This window comes from Carassius auratus, chromosome 21 (genome assembly GCF_003368295.1).
Source record: "Carassius auratus strain Wakin chromosome 21, ASM336829v1, whole genome shotgun sequence".
NCBI lineage: Eukaryota > Metazoa > Chordata > Actinopteri > Cypriniformes > Cyprinidae > Carassius > Carassius auratus.
The window spans coordinates 22633607-22655768 of record NC_039263.1 but is presented as its reverse complement, the minus strand read 5'-3'; the positions used below and the strand labels follow the sequence as shown (position 1 = coordinate 22655768).

General features: G+C 35.5%; 1 protein-coding gene and 1 pseudogene across 3 annotated transcripts; one reads left to right on the top strand and one right to left on the bottom strand.

Moving 5' to 3' along the window:
• Nucleotides 1-9597: 9597 nt before the first annotated feature.
• On the bottom strand, nucleotides 9598-20856 carry LOC113038978 (protein S100-A1-like). Of its 3 annotated transcripts, XM_026196801.1 has the most exons (5): nucleotides 20803-20856; nucleotides 18016-18194; nucleotides 14617-14804; nucleotides 14180-14336; nucleotides 9598-10079 (listed from the first exon to the last, which is right to left on the bottom strand). In XM_026196801.1, the coding sequence occupies exons 3-5, from the start codon at nucleotides 14793-14795 to the stop codon at nucleotides 9921-9923; spliced, it is 495 nt and encodes a 164-aa protein (XP_026052586.1). In that variant the 5' UTR covers nucleotides 14796-14804; nucleotides 18016-18194; nucleotides 20803-20856; the 3' UTR covers nucleotides 9598-9920. The 3 variants fall into 3 exon arrangements, with proteins under 3 accessions (XP_026052586.1, XP_026052588.1, XP_026052587.1); XM_026196803.1 differs by lacking the exon at nucleotides 20803-20856 and having other exon boundaries at nucleotides 14617-14799; nucleotides 18062-18768; XM_026196802.1 differs by lacking the exon at nucleotides 20803-20856 and having other exon boundaries at nucleotides 18062-18767.
• Nucleotides 20320-21913, top strand: LOC113038977 (cholesterol 25-hydroxylase-like protein 2; annotated as a pseudogene).
• The last annotated feature ends 249 nt before the right edge of the window (nucleotides 21914-22162 follow it).

Here is a 22162-nt window from a genome sequence, read left to right as displayed (position 1 = left end):
TTTGTGCTTATTTCATTGTATTGTGGCTTGTTTCCGTTGTGTTGTGGAGATTTTTTTTGTGTTGTGCACTATACTGGGCCACCGTAGGTTGGCTTGGTTCATAGAACTTTAACAAAGTTTTTTTTTTAAATCCCTATTGGAAAAATGAAAGGAAAAATTGTTTACCGCAGAAAAAGTGATCAGGCCCTAATGCACTCTATAACTGACCTTGGATTATTGCAACAGACCAATCAGAATCAAGTGTTTAAAATAGCTGTGTAAGTAGAAACTGCTCATTTGTGCAGTTGAACACATGGCAATGAATGACACTGGTCTGTTCAATACTGTCTCTGATTCCCTCCATCAGCTTCACCCTGCTCCGTTTAAGCAACAACAGACACATCTAACATGGAAATCAAATGAACATTGCAAAATCTGTTTAACAGGCTACAGAATCTCTGATTATGTCATTTTAAACTACGTCAGCACAGATGTATGGCTACAATAACAGTTAGATGAAACCCTTGTCACCACCCGACCACATCTCTCAAGCTTCTGTGAATTCATCACATGGTCTTTATAATACCTCAAGCCCTGAGATCAGAGAGCCGTCTGATACAGCAGTACTTACGCATGTACCAAACATAGTTTGTGCTTATTTTGTCCTAGAGTTTGTCTTATGAGAGACTTCATTTCAAAGAAATCTTGAAACTAAAAGGGCAATTTTATAAAATTCAGCATGCACTCTTAGCCGGCTAATACCACAAAACAGAGGCCCGGGAGATGCTGCACAGACAGAGAGAGAAGAAAAAAGATGAAAAGATGACTTATTTGTGTATGATTAGGCTAATGACCCATGTCCTGTTTATCAGACTGGAACAATCGATGCTAATGTTAACACTATGACGCTATGATGCAGGGTTAATGATGTCACGTACACACCGCAATCACAGTTCCTCGTAAGGTATTGTGGGTAGCGGGTCTACTTAATGGATTCAAAACACTGAGATGGCAGATTGAAAAAGGGCAATCAGAACGGCTTTGTTCTTGACGTAGAGCCGCTCGCATGCTTGCAAGGAAGATATTCACGCTTCGGCATAATGAGACACCACTTGTTTAAGCGTGAAACTCACCATTAGTGCTGTCTAATCCATCATTTGGATCACTTTTTTGTCCAAATCTTTCAGCGGAGAAGCAGAAGGATGCAATGGATCTCACAGGGCCTGTCAAGAATATAGTTATATATTATCATAAAAATGATATTGTATACAAAAACATTTACTGTCCTATTGTTATGAAATGTTAGCAACAAAATGAAATAGATATGTTTAGGTTGAAGTGCTATATCACTAAAAAGTAAGAACAAATAAAAATGCACAAAACACCAAAAGCACATCTTAAGCACAACAACTTAAAATAAAATAAAATAAAATAACAAATGAAAATAAAAATAAAAACCATAACAAAAAAGATATTTCAGCATGCTAATAAATACTTCTAATACTTCTTATAAAAATTATAAAAATATCACTTTGCATACAAAGAATGTAATGATTACAGAAAGTTAATTATTAAATAAAGTATGCATTAAATCAAAATGGACTTTACTAGCACACATTGCTAGTCTTCATGTAAACAAAGTTAATCTGCTGAAAAAAGTTGTTTGTCTAAGTAACTTTTAATCAAAATATTAACATTTACTTCGGCTCTGGAATGGCATTCCTTTTCTGATGATGTCAGTTTGACAGCTTGGGCAGAATATCCTTAAACACACCCCTCCAACTGTTAGATCGCTATAAAATAGAGACAGAGAGGAGGAGCACAAACATAAATCCATGCCTGTTATTCAGTATTCCGTTTCAACTTCCGGTTCACGCAGACTTTAAATATTAAACACTAACAAGTCTCATCTCATTTTCTCATCCTGCTCATAGACATAACATTTTATTTCAACATTTACTCTTTTGACCCAGTCCATGGGGACTAACATCACCAACAAAAATGTCTGCATTCTATAAAAATCTGTTTTATATGCAATTTAAAAATGTAAAATAAAATGTTATTAGTGCAAACGTGTTTTTGTGAGATTCATCCAAATATATTTCGTATCTGAGACAGCCAGATACTCAAGTTAGTTATTTATCATTTAAAGCCTAATTTTGTGAGGTAACAGTACTTTAAGGATCTATTTATACCCTTTATTGAAATCTGTTTCTGATCAATTGGATTAATTCACCGCTTCAGGTTTTTCCGGGATGCAGAGCTTGTTTCCGCACTATCTGTGGTTATCAATCTTGGTCGTGCACGTTTCTGTTTATATTCCTGTTTGCTGTTCGTATCTCCACTTCTACACACACACACACACACACACACCAACTCTTTCTTGCCGGTTGAGTGAAGCAGCATTCATTGTGAGCTCTTATCAGTGCATGTAAACAGCATCTTCCTATCTCAGTCACTGAGGGAATAAAGTTTGTCTAAACTGCAATGAACACACACAAATCTAAAACATATACTCATGGGGCCAACTTAAATATCCACTTTATCTCATATGTGTCTCCTAAAAGTCCTTAGAAGAAATAAAAACAAACAAATGAGACGCTTTTTCACATTATCACTAATATGTATAGCATGAATTACAGTTCAAAAGTTTGGGGTTGGGAAGGTAATGTTTTCAATGTTTTTAAAAGAAGTATTTCTTATGAGATTCTTATGCTCACAAACACTCAATTTATTTGATAAAAATTCAGTAAAAACAATAAAATTGTGAAATATTATTAAAAACTGTTGCCTATTTGAATACATTTTAAAATGTAATTTATTCATGTGATGCAAAGCTAAAGTCTTCAGTGTCACATGATCCTTCAGAAATGTTTAATATGCTGATTTGCTGTTCAGGAAACATTTCTTATTTTTATCAATGCTGATCAGCATTAAATAGTAAACTAAGTAAAAAAAAACCATAAAAAAATGTTACATGAAATAAAATAAAGTTTTTGCGAAAATAAAATAATAAAATAAAATAAAACTTATTTCAGCTAGCTGCTAAAAATAACTATAAAAACTAATATCTTTATCTTAAATTAAAATGAAAACAGGAAAGACAAAAATGATTAAAAAAATAGTACTCACTGTTACTAAAATTACAATGGTAATGCTTCATATTTTTGTGAAAACTTTTTTTTTCCGACAAGATTAAAATAATAACAATTAAAGAAATCATTTATTTGTATATTTTATTTTAATTTATATCAGAATTTATTATTATTAAAAAAAAAGTCACTTTAATGCATCCTTGCTGAATAGAAGTATAATGTCTTAAAAACGATCAGATGCAGATCATTTGAAAAAACCGTGAAATACTTGATTTCATTTTGAGAAGTTGGACTTTTGTTTGCAGACTTCCTGGTAAATCTGGGCACAGTTTAACACACCCCTGTGAACTCCTGAAACTCTAAAGGAGATTAACAGGGAGACAAATCTGGGAAGCAAACGTCAACATTTCAGAAACAATTAAAAAAACACATTTTTTTTCTTCCTGTACCTGAATGAGAGCAGCCATAACAGTTTCGCTAAATGAATAACAATCTGTTCCTCAAAAATCACTGCAGTGGAGTGAGCAAAACAAGCAAGTCCTTCTCACAATCCTGCTGAGATGGCAGCCGACACATAAGCCTCAGGTGTGTGTGTGTGTGTGTGTTCAAGGATATTAGTGTGACGTCCGCTCATGTCCACAGAATGGGATTCTGACCATAACATTGGACACTCAGTCAATCGTATGAAAGCCATGAGTGATGCAAAGCCTTTCTGAGTCGTTTAGCTTCAGCATAACAAACTCACACACACACACACACACACACACACACACACACACACACACACACACACACACATTCCTCTGCAGTCCACCTGCTGTGAAAGTCTATAAAGGTGTGAAAGACACTGGTACTAACTCAGGGTGACGTGACGTTGTTGGCGCTGATAAGTGCTTTCATCTCATGCCACTGGAGGGCAAACCCCACAGAGACGAGCGTCATCCTCTTCGTCACACTCATCATCCTCACGTCACTTTGACAAGTTTTCTTTAGAGGACGTTTGAAAGTTGTCAATTACAGCGCGTCTGCATAGAAATGTTCTGTGGGGGATATATCAGGGTTGAGGAGATCTAATCAATAGAAAGGGACCTCATCTGATTTAATTAAGGAAGCAAATCAGCAGATTTGGGTCAGTTTCAGGTCAAATGCTGAAAATAAGATTCATCTGCTGTTTCCCATCAACTTCTGATTCAGTCATATACTCAATGGACCCAATGTCATTTATATATGATAACAGACAGCTTATAAAAACAACAACATCAATAACAAGGAAAAAAAAAATTACCCACTGATTTATAGAATATAAAACTTTGATATTAATTTAAATCTAGTTTTGTTATTAGTTTTACTGCAGACTACTTTGAAAATTTTGGCTCCAAATGGTTAATATTTAGTGCATAGTATAGTTGAGATTACATACGTTACATTTATTGATACTGAAAAAAAAAATTTCTGTCCAAATTTGCCTTATTTTATTTATTTATTTATTAATATTCGATTTTATTTGTGGAAAAAATTATTAAAAAGAATTCAGGATATTTTAATAAATAGAAAATGCCAAGAACAGCATTTATTTGAAGATAAATCTTTTATAACATGGTAAAATCTTTTATTGTCACTTTTGATCAATTTGCTGCATACTTGCTGAAAAGGATTAATTTCCTTGAAAACACATGCACCTAATAGATTAATCAAATGTGATTACCAATTGACAGTAAACATTTAACTACACACTGATTAATTTTTTACAGAAATCAATGCCAATTTAAGTCATGCATAAAGGTCAAAGGTCATACACAAATTGATTTAGGAATATAGTTGAACTTTTAATGACATCAGCTGATCAGATTTCAGCGTTAAAAAACTCTGCTTCTATTTTACTCGTCATTCCCTTCGTTCCATACTCCATAATTATAATCATCAGTCAATCTCGGTGTAATCATCCGAGTTCTGTCTCAGGTGCATTGTTCGTGTGCATTCTGATGACGTGTCCTCTAGTGAGCTACGGAGGCTCGTCTGCTCTTCAAATAGCATGTAAGTGAATAATCCTCATTATTTTTGGCTATAAATACCATTTCTCTCACAGCGTAATGACCCATCTGTGCAGTCTAGTGTGTGCGGCAGGACGCAGAATGAGTTTTACCAGGCCTGCTCTTCTTTAGATAGAGCGGCGGGCCGTAACTCAGGTCTAAAACAGATTACAGATGTCCGGAAGGATGGGCGTGGGCAAGATGGATGAAACCGCCCAGCTCTCCGACATATCACTCTCTTCTAATGAAGAGTCGGTGGATGGTGGGAGTGACGCAATGCCTGACAGAGGAGTGGAGGTGTAGAGGGAGTGTGTGAGGAGAGATAAGGGGGTAGCGAGGTGTCTGAAAGTCTCCTAGATAAGGCCGAATGAGGGGTGGTGATTGTGATTATCCCGCGGGAACACGCCGGAAATGGATCTCGGAGTATAGTTTTAATAGGACTGTGCACACCCTTTTTCATGCACCACTCTTTCAAGCACGCTGTGACTTCTCCTCCTCCTCTTCTTTGACCCTTGTGTCTGTGGAGAACGGTGATAAATGGCAGGTTCGGTGGGAAGGAGAGCGAGAGGGGGCGTAATCGCTTCCGCCGCTCGTCCTTGTTTCCTCTAGTTTTCTCTTATCGTTGTCACTGGTAAACAGACGGAGCTTCACGGGGCTGGATTCGTCTTTGTGAAGGCCTCTGTTGACGCGAGCATCTCTCTTCTGCAGACGGCTGCAGCGGAGCAGAGGCCTAATCTCAGACACCATCTCCCAGAACTCATTCGCTGATAGCGGCCTCGATGAGCAAACAAAACCAGCGGGATTACACCCAGAGCGCGCTTCTTTTGCAGCACCACTGGTGAAATAGAGAACATATTTTGTTGTATAAAAAGAAGAGCGGAATTCGGATAAGTTCTTCTTTGGTCCTTCAATGGCATGGTTCATAGCATCACACAGTGTGGAAGCCATAATATCCATTTATGGTTCTTTAATGGCTTCATAGACAACTAAAAATGTTTTATGGCATTCAAACTAAAATGTTCTTTTATGGTTCTTCTATAACACCACGTGGCATTAAATGTTCTGTTATGACATGATGTTTTAAAGGTTCTTGTGTGGCTCATATAAGGGATATCAAATTATTTTCTTGCATCATATAGAAGTAAAAATGACCTACAAGAGTTGTTTTATGTCAGTACGCATTATAAGGAACTGAAAAGTGTTCTTCACATGGAACCTAAAATGTTCTTTCATGGTTCTTCTATGTTTTCACGTGGAACTGAAAAAGGTGATTTTGTGGCATGAAATGGAATTTATGAGACCCACAAATGAGCATATTTATGACATTCTGTGGCATCACAGGTAATGTAAATAGGTATTTTATGGCATATGGAAATGAGGAGAACCACAGAAGAACATTTATGATATATGAAAATTTTCTTATAGGACTCATAAGACCCAAAGACCCACAAAATAATTTTTAATGACATTCTATGACATCATAGGAAATGTTAAAAGGTTCTTATATGGCATCATACAGAAATGTTCTTATATGACTGAAGGTAAACGGGTCCTTCATGAAATCTAAAAAGTTATTTAATTTTTTTTTTTTTTTTATCTATGAGATCATTAAGCATCTCATTTTTTAGATGTTCTTCTGTGATATCATATGGAACTTCTAGCATTGCATGAATGTATAATATAGCAATTAAATGTTCTTCTGTGGTTCCACCATGACAGGAAATCACATCAAATGTAAACTTGCGTCGTTGTGCTGATTCTCTCTTTACCATTCAGCCTGCATATTAACCAGGCCTGTGGTTTGAGAAAGCAAATGTATTGTTAATGATTATGTTGCTGGGTGTTTTGGATTAAGCGTAGCTCTGTAGATTTTGAACAGCACATTAATAAACAAACCTCGACGACCCTGCATGAAATGAACTGATGCATAATAGAGAATTTGTATTACTATCTAAACACTAACAGTAAGACATTAAGGTGCCATTTACTCAGCGAGACCTTTCACTCAGGTGTAATGGAAGAGGATACAAATGGAAGGGGGAGAAAAACAAGAAGCAATGATGGATCGCCGAAGAGAACAAGACAAATAGAATTAGAGGCCATTAAGAGACAACAGATAATTATCACATCTTTGCCATCACTGTCAATCACGGCTGATTTATCCACAGAATAAAAACAACTAGAGAGAGATAGGGAAGGTGCACTCGTGGAGCATTTATTTACTTTCGGTCTGAAATGTCTCAGGTAACAGCAATCGTCCGGCTCCTGAAGGACGTTTCATAAATAGCAGCATTCTGGCAGTTTATCATGGGACATTACGGGTCGTGTCTCCGCGCTCGTGTTTGCAGTCACGCTCATCTGACGAGATCTTCATTTGTCCTTTATAAAAATACCCGGGCTGATCGACAGCCCCTGGAAATGAGGTCGTGTATCATTCTTACATCACAAAGCATCATTGTCGACATCACAAGCCCTCCCGAGTGTGAAACATCAACCGTCCGTTAGAAGAAGATACCTGAAGTCCACTCCAGTCAAAGAGGACGGAGGACAAACACAGACACTTTAACCTTCAGCCTTTATTTGACCGAGGCGAGATCCACAAACAAGCCTCTTTTACAGGAGGGTCATTATTGCCAAACCAAATGCAGGGACAGTGACTTATAATTTAAATATTAAACAAACATATAATGTAAATAATAGAAGCCAAAATAATAATAATAATAATAATAATACTCTCTCTAAACTTTCCTAAAAACAACAACATAAACCCTCAGTTCAAATATGGTTACTAGAAATTATAATCACTCAATTATTTATTATTAATTCATAAAAATACATTTAGTTTCCATTAATATTTTATCATTTGTAAGGCTATAAAGTGGGCATACTTTTAAGTATTTAACAGAAATATACATAAAAAAGATTTAGGACTATTGCTAATCCAAACAATAATAATATAATAATATTTTTCATGAATAATAAAAATATAAACAAAAACTAATAAATAAATAATGTATTTATAATTAATACAAAATATGTATTATTTTTTATTCTATAAATAATAAAATAAACAAGAAAAATGTAATGATTTATTAATAAATACAAATAATAACGGAAAATATTTATTTTATGATTCTATAAATATTAGTTTTGTTATTCTAGTTTATTATTTATAAGGCTAAACTGGTCATGTATTTAAATATTTAACATGGAACATAATAATAAATGACAAATATCTATTATTTTAGTATTCAAAGGTTATAGAATGGACACACACACACACACACACACAAACATTATTAAATAAAGAAAATAAATAAATACATTTATAGATAAATAAATAAATAAAAATATATATATATATATATATATATATATATATATATATATATATATATATATATATATATATATATATATATAAATTTCTTTATTCAAATAGAGTGGACACAAATTAGCTTTATTTTATTTTAGGACCACACTAGCTTATAGATTATGCTTCAAAACAACCAGACATTGACTAAAAGCTGTTAAAGTTTTATTTTAATCACATTGCATCCAGTCTGTACTGGTCACTGGGCTGAAAAACTGAGTATGCGCCTCAGTCGGAAATGTGCACTCATAAAAATCAAACTCTCTTATCCAATAATGTCATAATGCAATTACAGTATGGAGCCTGTTAATTAAAATGACATTTTACACAGTGAGCTTCATTATTAGCACACTACACTTATCACTGAGTGCATGGGACAGAGACGGCAGACGCTCAGGAGAAAGTGCGTCATACAATGAGCCTAGCTCTGGAGAGAATATCAAGTGCTCTGTAGAGAGAAGATGAAGGGACAGACTACAGAAATGAAATGTTTCTGAAGTCGTTACTGAAGCACAGCAGTGTTTGGAGGGAAAACAAGACTTCTGGTAAATAACCTGCCTTTTGTCTGATGTATTTCCCAACACAGACACTTCAGATCTATAAGATGGACTATAAAGCACAGGAACATGTGGTCATCCAGTGCATGGTTTCACTTTATAGTGCTGATAGAGAAGTGATAAAGTATTATGTGTTCCTGGATCAACATCATTTAAATGGACTAAATTCCTGTCAAACCCCATAACCGTAAAAGTGATAGTTCAAAATTACGCCATCATTTACGCAAACTCACGTCATTCAAAAGAATATAAAGAAACAGCACATCAACACATAAGTCATGTATCCCATAATGCAATGCTCTTAAATTAACCTATTTACATTGTGATGAATAAAACAGAATAAAACAGATGTTATTTTAGCTGTGTTTTTTAACTTGTTATCGACTTATTATTTCTTTGGACTCATAGAAATTAGCGTTTATCATACACACATAAGTTTAATTGCTAATAATGGTAGTGTTGGTTCAGATTTGATTAATTTTCAATTAGTAGTGCTTCAGCATAAACATTTTTTTATATGTATACTATACATTGCACTTGTGAAAATGAGAGAAATGCCATGATTGAGCTTAGGTTTTATGATTTAATGAATGAAAAAAACATGAGAGGAACATAGAAGCAGAAGACATACACACTATCAGATCCACTGTATTCTACAGATATATGATGATAAAGTCCAGCTTTCAGTTTATAACTACATCCTATCATTTCAGAAATAAACATCATTTTAAACAAATTAAATACATAATGTATTGTTATTTTTTGGTCAGTTTGCTTTTGATACAAACCAAGGATTGACAGTAAACGGCTAGCATAAGGACGTGGTCTGGTTCATAACAAACGCTTTAACGCATCATGGACGTGCAGTTACTTTCATGCATCCGTTTCATTTGCCTTTCTTCTTCTGTTGTTCCTGGAAGAAGTCATTGCATGCAACCGTCAGAGCCGCCACCAGCACCACAAACTCGTTAAAGTCGACCTCGTTATCCTTGTTGGAGTCCAGATCGTTCATGATCTTTTCCACTAGATGGGGGTCCTTCTGAGACTAAACAAAGGCAGAACAGACAAAACAACTCAGCACAGCTTGAAACATATGAATGCCATATTGTGCATTTACACACAAATGATTCTGCTACTGGATGCTGATTAGTCAAAATGTCCTGAAATAGGATATATATATTTAATATTTCCATATATATATATACAAAATGGATAGTTGGCATGAAATCGAAATTGAAAAATCTTATTTTTTAATGGAATACTGTAGTGTTTATTAGAAATAATTTATCCGTGCACATTATTTTTCTGGTCTGGTCACGAGCTATGGCTCAAGGGCGGAGCTAGAGATGTGAGGGTGAACAGTGGGATAAACCACGGGGAAAACTTTATAGAACAGTGCTGATGCAAGCCATGGGGGAGTACACTACCCTTAAAAATTGAAAGGATATAAGGATATTACCACATTACTCTTAGGACATTTCAAACCTTTTTTGTTTTTTTACTTAACCGGATGGGGGACACACTCAGTCATTCAGGCAGTCTCTCTCTCTCTCTTGCGTGCACGTGCTGATTGTCCTCGTCATTTTCTTTCACAATAAATAAAAAATGTATTCATGTTAGGGTGTCAGCGGTGAAACCAGTGGAGAGAAATCCCCCCACAACGAACTCCAAACTGGCATTCAGATCTGCCTCCATTTTGATAGCAACGCACCAACTTCCAACGATCCAATCATTTTCCAAAGAACGAAATCAAGGCCCGCCCTCTCATTTCAAAAGCTGTTTTACTCAGATAGATGTCACAGTAGAGAGAAAAAAAAAATTGCTACTTCCATCTCATGCCGATTATAAAATCACTGTAAACCACGGCTTCTTGGGGCTTATTGCTTAAAAAAGATATAAATTACATATATATATATATATACACATACTAAATCAAAATATTCTATTTTTGGATTTTTTTAAATAATTTTTCCGAATAATAGATATAATATATGGTGTACTTCAGAAATGATTAAGATCAGACCCTTTTTCACATCTAATGTGAGTCATGCTAAATTGATTTTAAAGTTATCTTAATATTTATAAATGAATATATATATTTGAATTATATTTATTCAAATTTTATCAAAGGAATACATTTTGATTTAATAAAATATTTTTTGTAGTGTTTTATATAATATGTTTCTCCAGTCTGAATCATTTGATGTTTTCAGCTTTTAAACCAGAATAACAATCACACTCTGATAAAAGCTCTGTGGAACAAGTTCAAATGCACTGCTTTCTTATAGAAATTGCTTAATGATGGGTATATGTTTGTTTTCACTAGTGCTATGTCACTGATACTGATGTGACAGTCTGTTTCCAGACCATTCAAAAAAGATCATCAGATCATCTCAAGGATGTTCATCTATCTATCCTGACATTCATTCCATGTGAGCACTACTGGGCAAAAACCAGTGTCTGTTCGTCCCAGTGGTGATGCTGGAAACCATCAGCCTGTGGCTACACTGTATGTGTGTATCTGAGTGTGTGTGTGTGTGTGTGTGTGTGGTTAACACATGAAGCCACCAGACACAGTTTAACATCTCACTCATTACACTTTCTGCCTCCTAACGTTACAGTACACACTCCCTGGAGAGCGTGTGTGTGTTGTGGCGAGGGAGAGGTGCGAATCTATATTGGGCTGTGTTCCAGCCAGTAATTGATGATGCGTAAGCAACAGCCTCCTTCTGATGATGCGTACACAGCTGAGACCCACATCTCACGAAAACACGGCCAGCTCATATTTCATCCCAAAAATTAAATGAAGAAAATAAGAAATGATGTTACATAACCAAAAAAGCCTGTTTTTTGAACCATTAAAATTTTGTTGCGTTGAGACGATATTTGCATGACAATTAAGCACATTTGTCCTCAGAATGCTAATGCAATCAAAACATTTTACTTTGCAGTTTTCTTTTTTTCCAGTTGCATTTAACTGTATCATTAGTATAAATTAGCATAATGTTTTATTTAAAACAGTATGAACACATTTCAATTAAAACGAACCTGTCACAATGTTCTCACAATCTATCTATCTATCTATCTATCTATCTATCTATCTATCTATCTATCTATCTATCTATCTATCTATCTATCTATCTATCTATCTATCTATCTATCTATCTATCTATCTATCTATCTATCTATCTATCATCGACATCTCTTTATTTGTATGTAAACATTTATAGCTTTATGCTAAACACTCTTAATTATTTGTTATTATTAATTCATTTCATTATTAATTTTAAACTATAATATAGTTTAAATATATAATATTTTTTTATTCATTTTTGCTTTAAAATAATGAGAATGTGAATTTTTACATCACAATAATGAATATATAATGCAACATTCCTAATAGTCCTAAAAACAGGCTTTTTCTGCAGCAATTAATTTTTTCATTTAAAATAAATAATGATAATAATGATAATAATAAAATAAAATAAAACAAAACAATACCAATTTATTTAAATTTTGGTATGAATATGATCTAGGTGTGTTCTTTACAGATTTATAAGATTCACTCAAAGAGGGAGGAGAGGCAACTTATTCTCCTCTTGAGACACACACAAACACACACACACACACACACACACACACACACTGCTCAAATCCCCAAAGATCTGCATGAATGCGTCACAGAGACACACCAGGATGACCCAAGCGCTGTTTTCCTGAACTTTTGTCTCATTGAGATTCAGATAAAGTTTCCTCATCATGAATGGGGGCAGTTTTATGGAACGATATTGTATCTGATGGGAAAGGAATAATTCATTTAATGCATTTCCTCAGATTTTTAGCCGGCTCACCAAGTGGCCTGTCCCAGTGTGAGAGCTGGAATTACACGCCTGTGCACACAGGAAATGAATTCATCGCAAACACAGTAAACAACATGAAATGTTTATTGCAAAATTAACCAAATCATTATCACTAATCAACACACTGTAGCCAAAAACTCACTCAAACGTGCACATATTAATGCATAGAGTAAGAGCAGGGTATGTGCTGCATTTCAAGATGAGATTGCAAATCTTAATAGATGGCATTAAACTATTATGTATGGTTGACTAAGCAGTCAGTGAGGTGATGTTATGGGCTGTTTTCTTGATGGAAAGAGAGCGTTTTGAACACCACGCCAAGAGATTTCCCTCTTGCTGTCTTTGTATGTGTTCATAACAACTCTAATGTCATATGAAATCAAAAGATTACATGTGATTTAAATTCATTTTCTGATGAGAAAACTAAATTAAACCTCAATTTCCATAAATGCTTGCAGTGCAAATCCATTCATAAACATCTATAGCTTAATACATTTGTCCATAGTTTAATACATTTGCTTAATACAAATCCAAAATAAATCTTTATTATGAAAATGTTTTTTCTTTGTCAGGTAACTTGCTAATTTTATTAAATGAATAAATGTTTTAAGTCATTTTTAAGTGTCAGGTCATATATTATATGTATGTATGTATGTATGTATTTATTTATTTATTTATTTTCATTAAATGTTATGTATATATATATATGTATGTATGTATGTATGTATATATTGTTATTAATAAATATACAAATTAATATAATTAAGAATACCTTTTAATTTTGTAAAATATTATATATTTTGTAAAATAATAAATAATAAGTATTATTATATTGTGAATATTCTATTTATCAATTATATAATTGAAAAACAAACAAACAAAAAATATATATAGTATACATAATATTTATTAATACATATATACCAAATAAATTATATATATATATATATATATATATATATATATATATATATATATATATATATATATATATATATACATATATATATATATATATATAAATATAAATATAAATAAATATATATATAAAATATATATAAATATATATAAATTAATATATATTTCATGTAATAATAATACATATATTTAATTAAATTTTATTGTACATTATTGTACATTCTTATAAATGTCTCTTTGCTTTTCCAGTTTGGATTAAGATTAGTCTTACAATACAGGCCCAGGCCATAACAATATGAACTCTGATAAAAGCCAGGTCTATTTAAGTTAAGCTTTGAAATTAGTCGTGAATGTTCTGATGGCTAACCGTGAGGAAGTCGGTGAGTTCACTGTTGAGAAGGTCCTTCAGCTCTCCTTTACTGAGTTTGTATTTGTCTCCCTCGCTCCCTGAGTAGTTGTGAAAGACGGTGATGAGCGCATCCATGGCTCCCTCCAGTTTACTGGGCATTACTGCTGCAGAGCACCTGTGGAGCAGACGGGGGACACGTCCAGTTCAGGAAGAAGTATCACAGTATTTTTTACTGGACATAGCAGCATGTCAATACTAGTAATAATCATTCAGTACCAAGATGCAAATCAAAGTGCAATCACTCTCCAATGGTACTCCCACAGCCAAGTTACCAATTTTGCAAAGTTAAAAACCATTTTAAAAGTACAAACTTACTTTTTATCATATTATTAGACATCTTTGAAATATTAACTGAGGTCTAAAGGGTTGCTGGTGAACAGAAAAATGTGTCTTACCTCGTTGAGAGCTGAGAAGTGAAGTTCTGTGTGTTGGTGAACAAGCTCTTTTCAGGGGTGGATGGAGTTGTTTTTGAGTAACCTGTGCAGGAAGGACCCTCCTCTGTTGTCGTGACGATGTATGATAGCTCAGGTGTTGCACCATAGTAACCCTGTGACCTCAGTCCGCACCCTTTCATACACCTGCACTGAAAACACACTCCGAATAAAATAGTAGCGGCCTCCCTAGAGCCTTACACACACACACACACACACACACACACACACACACACACACACGCACACACACACACACACACACACACACACACACACAGAGCATATGCAGACATTTACTTTATGAGCCTTTTTTGCTCAATGTCTTTTAATCAGCTGATGTTTTTCTGATTTTAGATGGGTGTTTTCATCACATTGCTGAACCATGATCCTTTAAAGGGATACTCCACCCCAAAATGAAAATTTTGTCATTAATCACTTACTCCCATGCCGTGCATCATTGGAATAAATCACATTTTACAATATATTCAAATAGGAAATATTATTTTAAATAATATTTCACAATTTTACTGTTTTTTTTTTTACATTATTTTGGATCAACTTGCCACATTGGCGATCAAAAGAAACTCATAAAAGATGTTACCGAACCCAAACATTTAATAGGCTAATTAACTAGCTTAACCAGCAAGACATTCTTGGTCAACCTGCTAAACCAGAAAGATGCTGGTTGTCAGCACCAACCTGTCTATAGCAAACAAACCAAGAATTCATGCCTTTTAAGAGTGAACTAAAGTAGAACAGAAGCTAGAAAAATGGAAAGCATTAAAAGAGAAAGGAAAAAGAAAATATGATTTTAAACAGAACTTATTTATAGGAAATGCCTTTGTGATTATGTTGATGGAGATGGCATGACATTCTGGAAACTAGAAATGGCTTATGCCCCCAGGCGTCTCTGGGACCCCACATGGGTCCTCTTTAAACTGCCTGCCCCAAGTCAAAAGGGCCCACCCCTGTGTGTCAATACGGATGGAGTCGTGGAATCTGACATCTCACATGATTTGATTTCATTCAGGTCCACAGCACAAATGGTAGGTTTAATTAAATATGATTGGGGGAAGCTTTCCTTATCCTACGTCCCTCTAAAAGTGTTTCATCAGCATCTCTGTCATAGATGCATAAAAAAAGCTCTAATTCTGGTCATTAAGTCATTGCAACTGATCACATAACAAGGCCTATTACCTCTGTCTGGGGAATGAGAGAGTGAGCGAGAGAGAAGATAAGAGACGTTTATTAAGATTCTGTACTTGGCTTATCACTTGACTGGAGCTCATTTATTTAATCATGTGATTATTAGTGATTCATAGTACTAGAAGACCAGTACTAGAATCCGAACACAGATGGAGAGAGAAGAATATGCTTTATGGTTGCGTTTTTTCAGTTGTGATATACAGTACATAGGGATAATTAAGGATAACTGCGCCATTTCCCCACTCACTCACCACAATGGCAAAAAGCATCCCAATTTGCCTGAATTCTCTTCTTATGGTTGGGCATATGTGCCTTAAGGCCTGTTCCCGTACACAAAGAACAATACCTATAATCATGACTATATTATCTTCAACATGATAGCATTGTGTTTATTAGAAGTTTGCAGCTCAGTTTTGTTGTCTGCAGCATAAAAAGTGTATTTCTGTGACTTTGAAGCCCGCTACATTTAAGTGAGTGGAATTCTGTACATACGCATTTATTGCAGCTCTTTTCACGAATTTCGTACCCGCTCAACATTTGTTTGTGGAGAATGCTGGAAAGAAATAAAGGCCATTCTCCATATTATTAAGTGTACTATTCTTCTTTCGTCGCTTACGAAAATTAACCATGGTTTTATTAGACCTATAAGAAAAGTATAGTAACCATGTTTTTTTTTTTTTTTTTGCATATTGACCACCATTTGTATAACCACCGTTTTAACATAGTTAAGCTATGGCTATAGTGTAGCAAAACCATGGTTAAGTTGTGATTGCCATTGTTTAACTATGGTAACCATTCATTGTAGTACAACTATGTTGTTGTTTTTTTTGTAAGAGGTGGCTAAAGTGTTATTATGTTGGGGCTTCCCTTTGGGTAAGTTTTAAAGGCCTAGGTTTAGTTATCATAGTGTGAACAGGATAGTTGTTATTCACAGTCAGTGTGAACGGGACGTTTTGTTCTGTTCTTTCTGCATGATTGTCTGGTTCAGCTTGTTCAGAAAGCTTCAGTGCTTCGATTGGAAAATCCAGTAACATCCTCCAAGCAAAGTCGTTTACGTCACGACTATTATTGCTCGAAGGAATAGGACATGATGACGTACCCAGAATTCTTGTTTTCCTAAAACTATGCTATTAATCCCATGGAGTTACTCTTAGTCTAAAAGAACTTCAAACCGAAGACTATTAATTTGTGCAGATCAATATTTATTTAATATTGCGTTCCGGACAGTTTTACCCCCCTGTAAAAGATGTTCCAAGATCTCTCTTTCTCTCCAAGGATAAAGTCGAGTCTATTTTTTACTCCTGATCTCACCTGAGGGAGAGCAGAGGGGGGTGTCAGGACGAGGCTCAGGTGTGTTTCACCCCCAGCCCTCCGAGCAAAAGTGTTTTCCGTTCATTAAGATGATGAAACGTTTCCCTTCGAAGTAGGCTACTGTGTGAATTAGAGTGAGGAAACCTATTTAATTTCTATGTTCTTGGAGGCCAGTTACCCTTATAGTCACACACAAATCTGTAATATGTTCATATAATATCTCAGTACTCATATTACTGCAGTTGTCTAAACACCATTAAAGAAAACAGCACAACATGCTAGGTTCATCACATCTTGAGAAGACAGGCTGCTCCTTGCGATCTGCTGTTTTAATGGCAATGTGTTTCTGACCTCTAGTGGCTCAGCTTTGGTAATACCAGAGATAGTTCAGTATCCTTGAGATACTTTGGAAAGTTGTTTTCAAATTTTGAATTGGACACAACTGACACTACCATTCAAAGTTTGTGGCCCATTAGATTTAAAAGAAATGTTTTTAAAATAAGTCCCTTATGCTCACCAAGGCTGCATTTATTTGATCAGTATACATTACAAACTGTAATATTGTGAAGTATTATTACAATTTAAAATAACTGATTTCTATTTTAAATGTAATTTATTCCTGTAATGCAAAGCTGAATTTTCATTACTCCTGTGCTGCATGATCTTTCAGAAATGTGCCGATTTGCTGCTCAAGAAACAAACCAGTTATCAAGTACATAATGGCTGTTCATCTACAAAAGCACTCTATTTTGCCAGGTAAGAGAATTTGCTCTCATAACTAACCTAATTTAACAACCCAATTCTCACAAAAGTAATCTGTACAAGTAAATAAACATTGCATACTTCATGTTATGTAAGAGCTTGCAGGCTCCTGGTATCGACAACTCACTGCAACCAGATGATGATGAACTATTCGAGCAGCTACAGGACCGGACAGCTAATCCTGGTGGTCCGGAAGGCTTTTCCTTGCAATTCAAGCAAGCTGAAACCTCCGTCAAGCTGTAGTGGCTTTGACTGAGCATCTGTGGTGAGAAACAATGCCAGTTCAAGTTTTACCAGAACACAAAATACTGAAAACTTCACTTTTATGTTAAAGGAATAGTACTCACCCCCAGGTCATCTGAGATATACTTGAGTTTGGAAGAGATTTGGAGAATAAGCATTACATAACATAAGCATTACATCAATGCATCCTCTGCAGTGAATGGGTGCCGTCAGAATGAGAGTCCGAACAGCTGATACAAACATCACAATAATCTACACCTCTCCTGTCCATCAGTTAAATCTTTTGAAGTGAAAAGCTGCCTGTTTGCCAGAAACAACTTCAAGACATTTTTGACTTCAAACCATTGCTTCTAGCTGAAATATAACTCCTCTTTCCATAATATTAATTTCTCCAGTGAAAAAGTTGTCATGTCTGAATCAGGAGAGAAATATGCACAGATCAAGCACACTTTACAACTGTCCAACAGTTTTAAATGAATACATTGGCAGATTTTGAAATGAGAGGATAACAGTGGATAGTCTTATGTTATGTAAGTTATGTAATGCTCAATTTCTCTAAATCCATTCCAATAAAGAAATAAACTCAGAAGGCCTGAGAGTGAGTAAATTTAATTTTTTGTGTGAACTATTCCTGTAATGCAAAAATATGTATACATTGGCTTGAAAATTAAATGTACTTATTTCAAACCTGCATACATTTTATTTGATAAAAACAATAAATAGTATATTTTATACTTCATATGTTCTGGCTGTAATACACAGTCCATGCAAATTAATCACTAAAATTTCCATGCACTGATATGAATAGCTTACATCATGTGAGTTAAAAGCTAAAAAAAAAATGACACTTCACCTTTAAGCATTAACACACTGCATCTCTTGTCAATCAGCCTGTGAGTGACTCATAAATTATTCACATTTTTATTCAGTGTTTGTATTTCTGTGATTTATTCATGCTTCCTGCACTAACAATTAGGTTATAGATATATATACTGAAATCAAATAATACAAATTAAAAAAAAATCTGTTGTCTCTATCATGGAGGATTTTTTTTTTTTTTGCCTGAGAAGTGGATCATTAATGACTCCACAGAGACCAGCTCTGCCCTGTCCTGCTCTCAGCTTCTTGGACACCCAACTGCAACTTTCTGGTCTGAAAAACATCAAAATATAAACAAGGGCTTTTTATCTCTGAGAAGGCCTGACAGAAAAGCTATGATTAATGAGAGACAGAAAGAGGAAAAGCGAGAGAAACTAGGGTGCACAGGCCTACTCATCCTTATACAGAGATGGGTTGATGTTTAAGATGCATTTACTCAAGTCTAGCCAGACAAACATATGAATATTAATGAATATGTTGTGTAATGTCAAGTTATGTTAATGCCATGCTAATTAATTAATTAATCCTGAAATGCTGTAATGTTGAGGTCAGTTGCTATATACAGTGTGCTTCAATATCCACCTGTTACACAAATACAACTTAAAGCAGTTAAAGGAACAGGTCAGCTCAAATAAAAATAGTAGATTATCTAAATTCATGACTCAAGTAATTTTTTACTGTTATTTTATTATTGTTTGTATTATTATTATATTTATTCAAATTTTGAATAAAATTTTCAATTTCAATAACATTAATTTTTTTTTTTATAAAAATCAAAATTTTAAAACTTACAAATTTAGTTTAACTTTTGATAATTATGTTTTTTTTTTTTTTGGTCATTTTTATAACTTTTTTTTGTGTTTTATTTTGTATATTTCCATATAGATTTAATACATTTATGTATATATATATATATATATATATATATATATATATATATATATATATATATATATATATATATATATATATATATATATAGTATTTTTAAATTTTAAATAATTTTTTTAAGTATATAATTTTCATTTGTAATTTACATTAATTTTATATTTTTACAACTAATATTGTTTTATTTTATTTCAGCTTTATTTCAGTTGACAAAAACAAGGACCCAAATGCTGTGCAAGAGATGTTTAGCAAAGTGACTCACTGCTAAATGCATAAAATCTGAAAAAAAATAAAAAAAATAATAATAATAATTTATTATTGACAATCGGTGGCTGTGCACATTCAAATGCACGCTACATGTCTCTTGATTGCGGTTCTTGCATAAATAAATTCCCACCGCAGAACTAATAGTTACATTTAAATTCAAATTGCCAAATTTTTCACATCGTTTGAACTGCAATGTATCAATGAATCAATGTCCATATGTGTATATATTAAAACTAAATGGAGTGCAGATGATTCAAATCAAATAGACACTTCACGGATCGAGACATCTCTGCATTTTTCTTCCCACCTCTTAAGTCAGAAATGAGTGGCGCATGAACATTTCAGATGGATTTATCCTCGAACTAACGATGAAAAGAGCGTCCACACACAGACACACACACCATACCAGGAGAAGAGGAGCGTGGGGGGGTGAGAGAAAGAGAGAGAGAGAAATGCTACAGATGCAGGAGGTGGTGCTTGGACACATTTTAGAGGCGTAAAGGCCTGCCTCATTTGGCGCAGATCAGATCTTTTACAAAAAGCAAGAGAAAGCAAGAGAAAGTCGCCGCCGGCTGCTGCCAGCATCCTCACCCCACTGCAGGAGTAACAGCAGCCTGACTGTTGCATCAACAACACATAGCTGGACATGAATACCGGCGGTCTGCGTGGCATTCTGGACATCAGCAACACAACCTGGGCTCTGTCGGAGCGCTCCGTGCTGCAGCCCATGTGGGATTACCTCCAGCAGAACCACGAGAGCACCTTGCGCTCCCCGCTGTTTCCCGTCATCCTCTCGGTGTCCATGTACCTGGTGCTGGTGTTCTTCTACACAGTGCTGGACCTGCTCGCACCCACCTGGCCCTCCATCCAACGCTTCCAGATCCAGCAGGACCGCACTGTCACCTGGTCCAACATCGGCTCCACTTTGGCTCTCACCACGTACAACCATCTGCTCTACATCTTCCCCGCTGCCATAGCCCAGTGGCTCTGGCGGCCGCCCGTGCCGCTGCCCCGCGAGGCGCCCACGCTCACCGCCTTCTTACTGGGAATCGTGGGCTGCACCGTGGTGTTCGACTTCCAGTACTACTTGTGGCACCTCCTGCATCACCGCATCGGCTGGCTCTACCGCACCTTCCACGCGCTCCACCACCAGTATCGCCAAACCTTCAGCCTGGTTACGCAATACTTGTCCGCTTGGGAGCTCTTCAGCGTGGGCTTCTGGACCACCGTGGATCCTTTGCTCCTCCAGTGCCACTGTCTCACCGCCTGGGCGTTCATGCTCTTTAACATCTGGGTGTCCACTGAGGACCACTGCGGGTACGACTTCCCATGGGCGATGCATCGTCTGGTTCCCTTCGGCCTTTGGGGTGGAGCGCTGCGGCACGATGCTCACCATCAGCAGCCGGGCACCAACTTTGCACCTTTCTTCGCCCACTGGGACTGGCTGGGGGAACCGCAACCATGCCGGCTCCTGTAAAGACAAAAACACGGAAAGAAAGGGACGAAAAGGAAGCCTGAGGCTCTGCTTTCCATTTCACACCCTCGCTCCCCTCTCTCTCTTCGCTCCATCTGTCTCGCCCTGTCTCGCACGTTCCCCGTCTCTATTCATCTTCTCCCTGAACTGCAGATCAAGTGTCTTACTAACAAACCAGTAGAGAAGCAAACAGCACATTTCCAGCGAAAGCGTGCTGCTCCTTGAATGTATAAAGTATCTTTTCTTGGAAATCTATTTTTCTAATAATAATAATAATAATAATAATAAAAAAAAACTCTTTAGCATTTGATGGCCAATTTGTGGAGTTTTGTGGCATATCTCAGGTTTGTAGTTTTGGTCTAATGTCTTTCAAAAAGATGATGTGTGTCCAAAATGGCTTGTATTCCAATGCTTGTTATTGTCATTTGACATTTTTTTACTAAACTCAAGTCAATAAAATGCTGTTTTTTTTTTTTT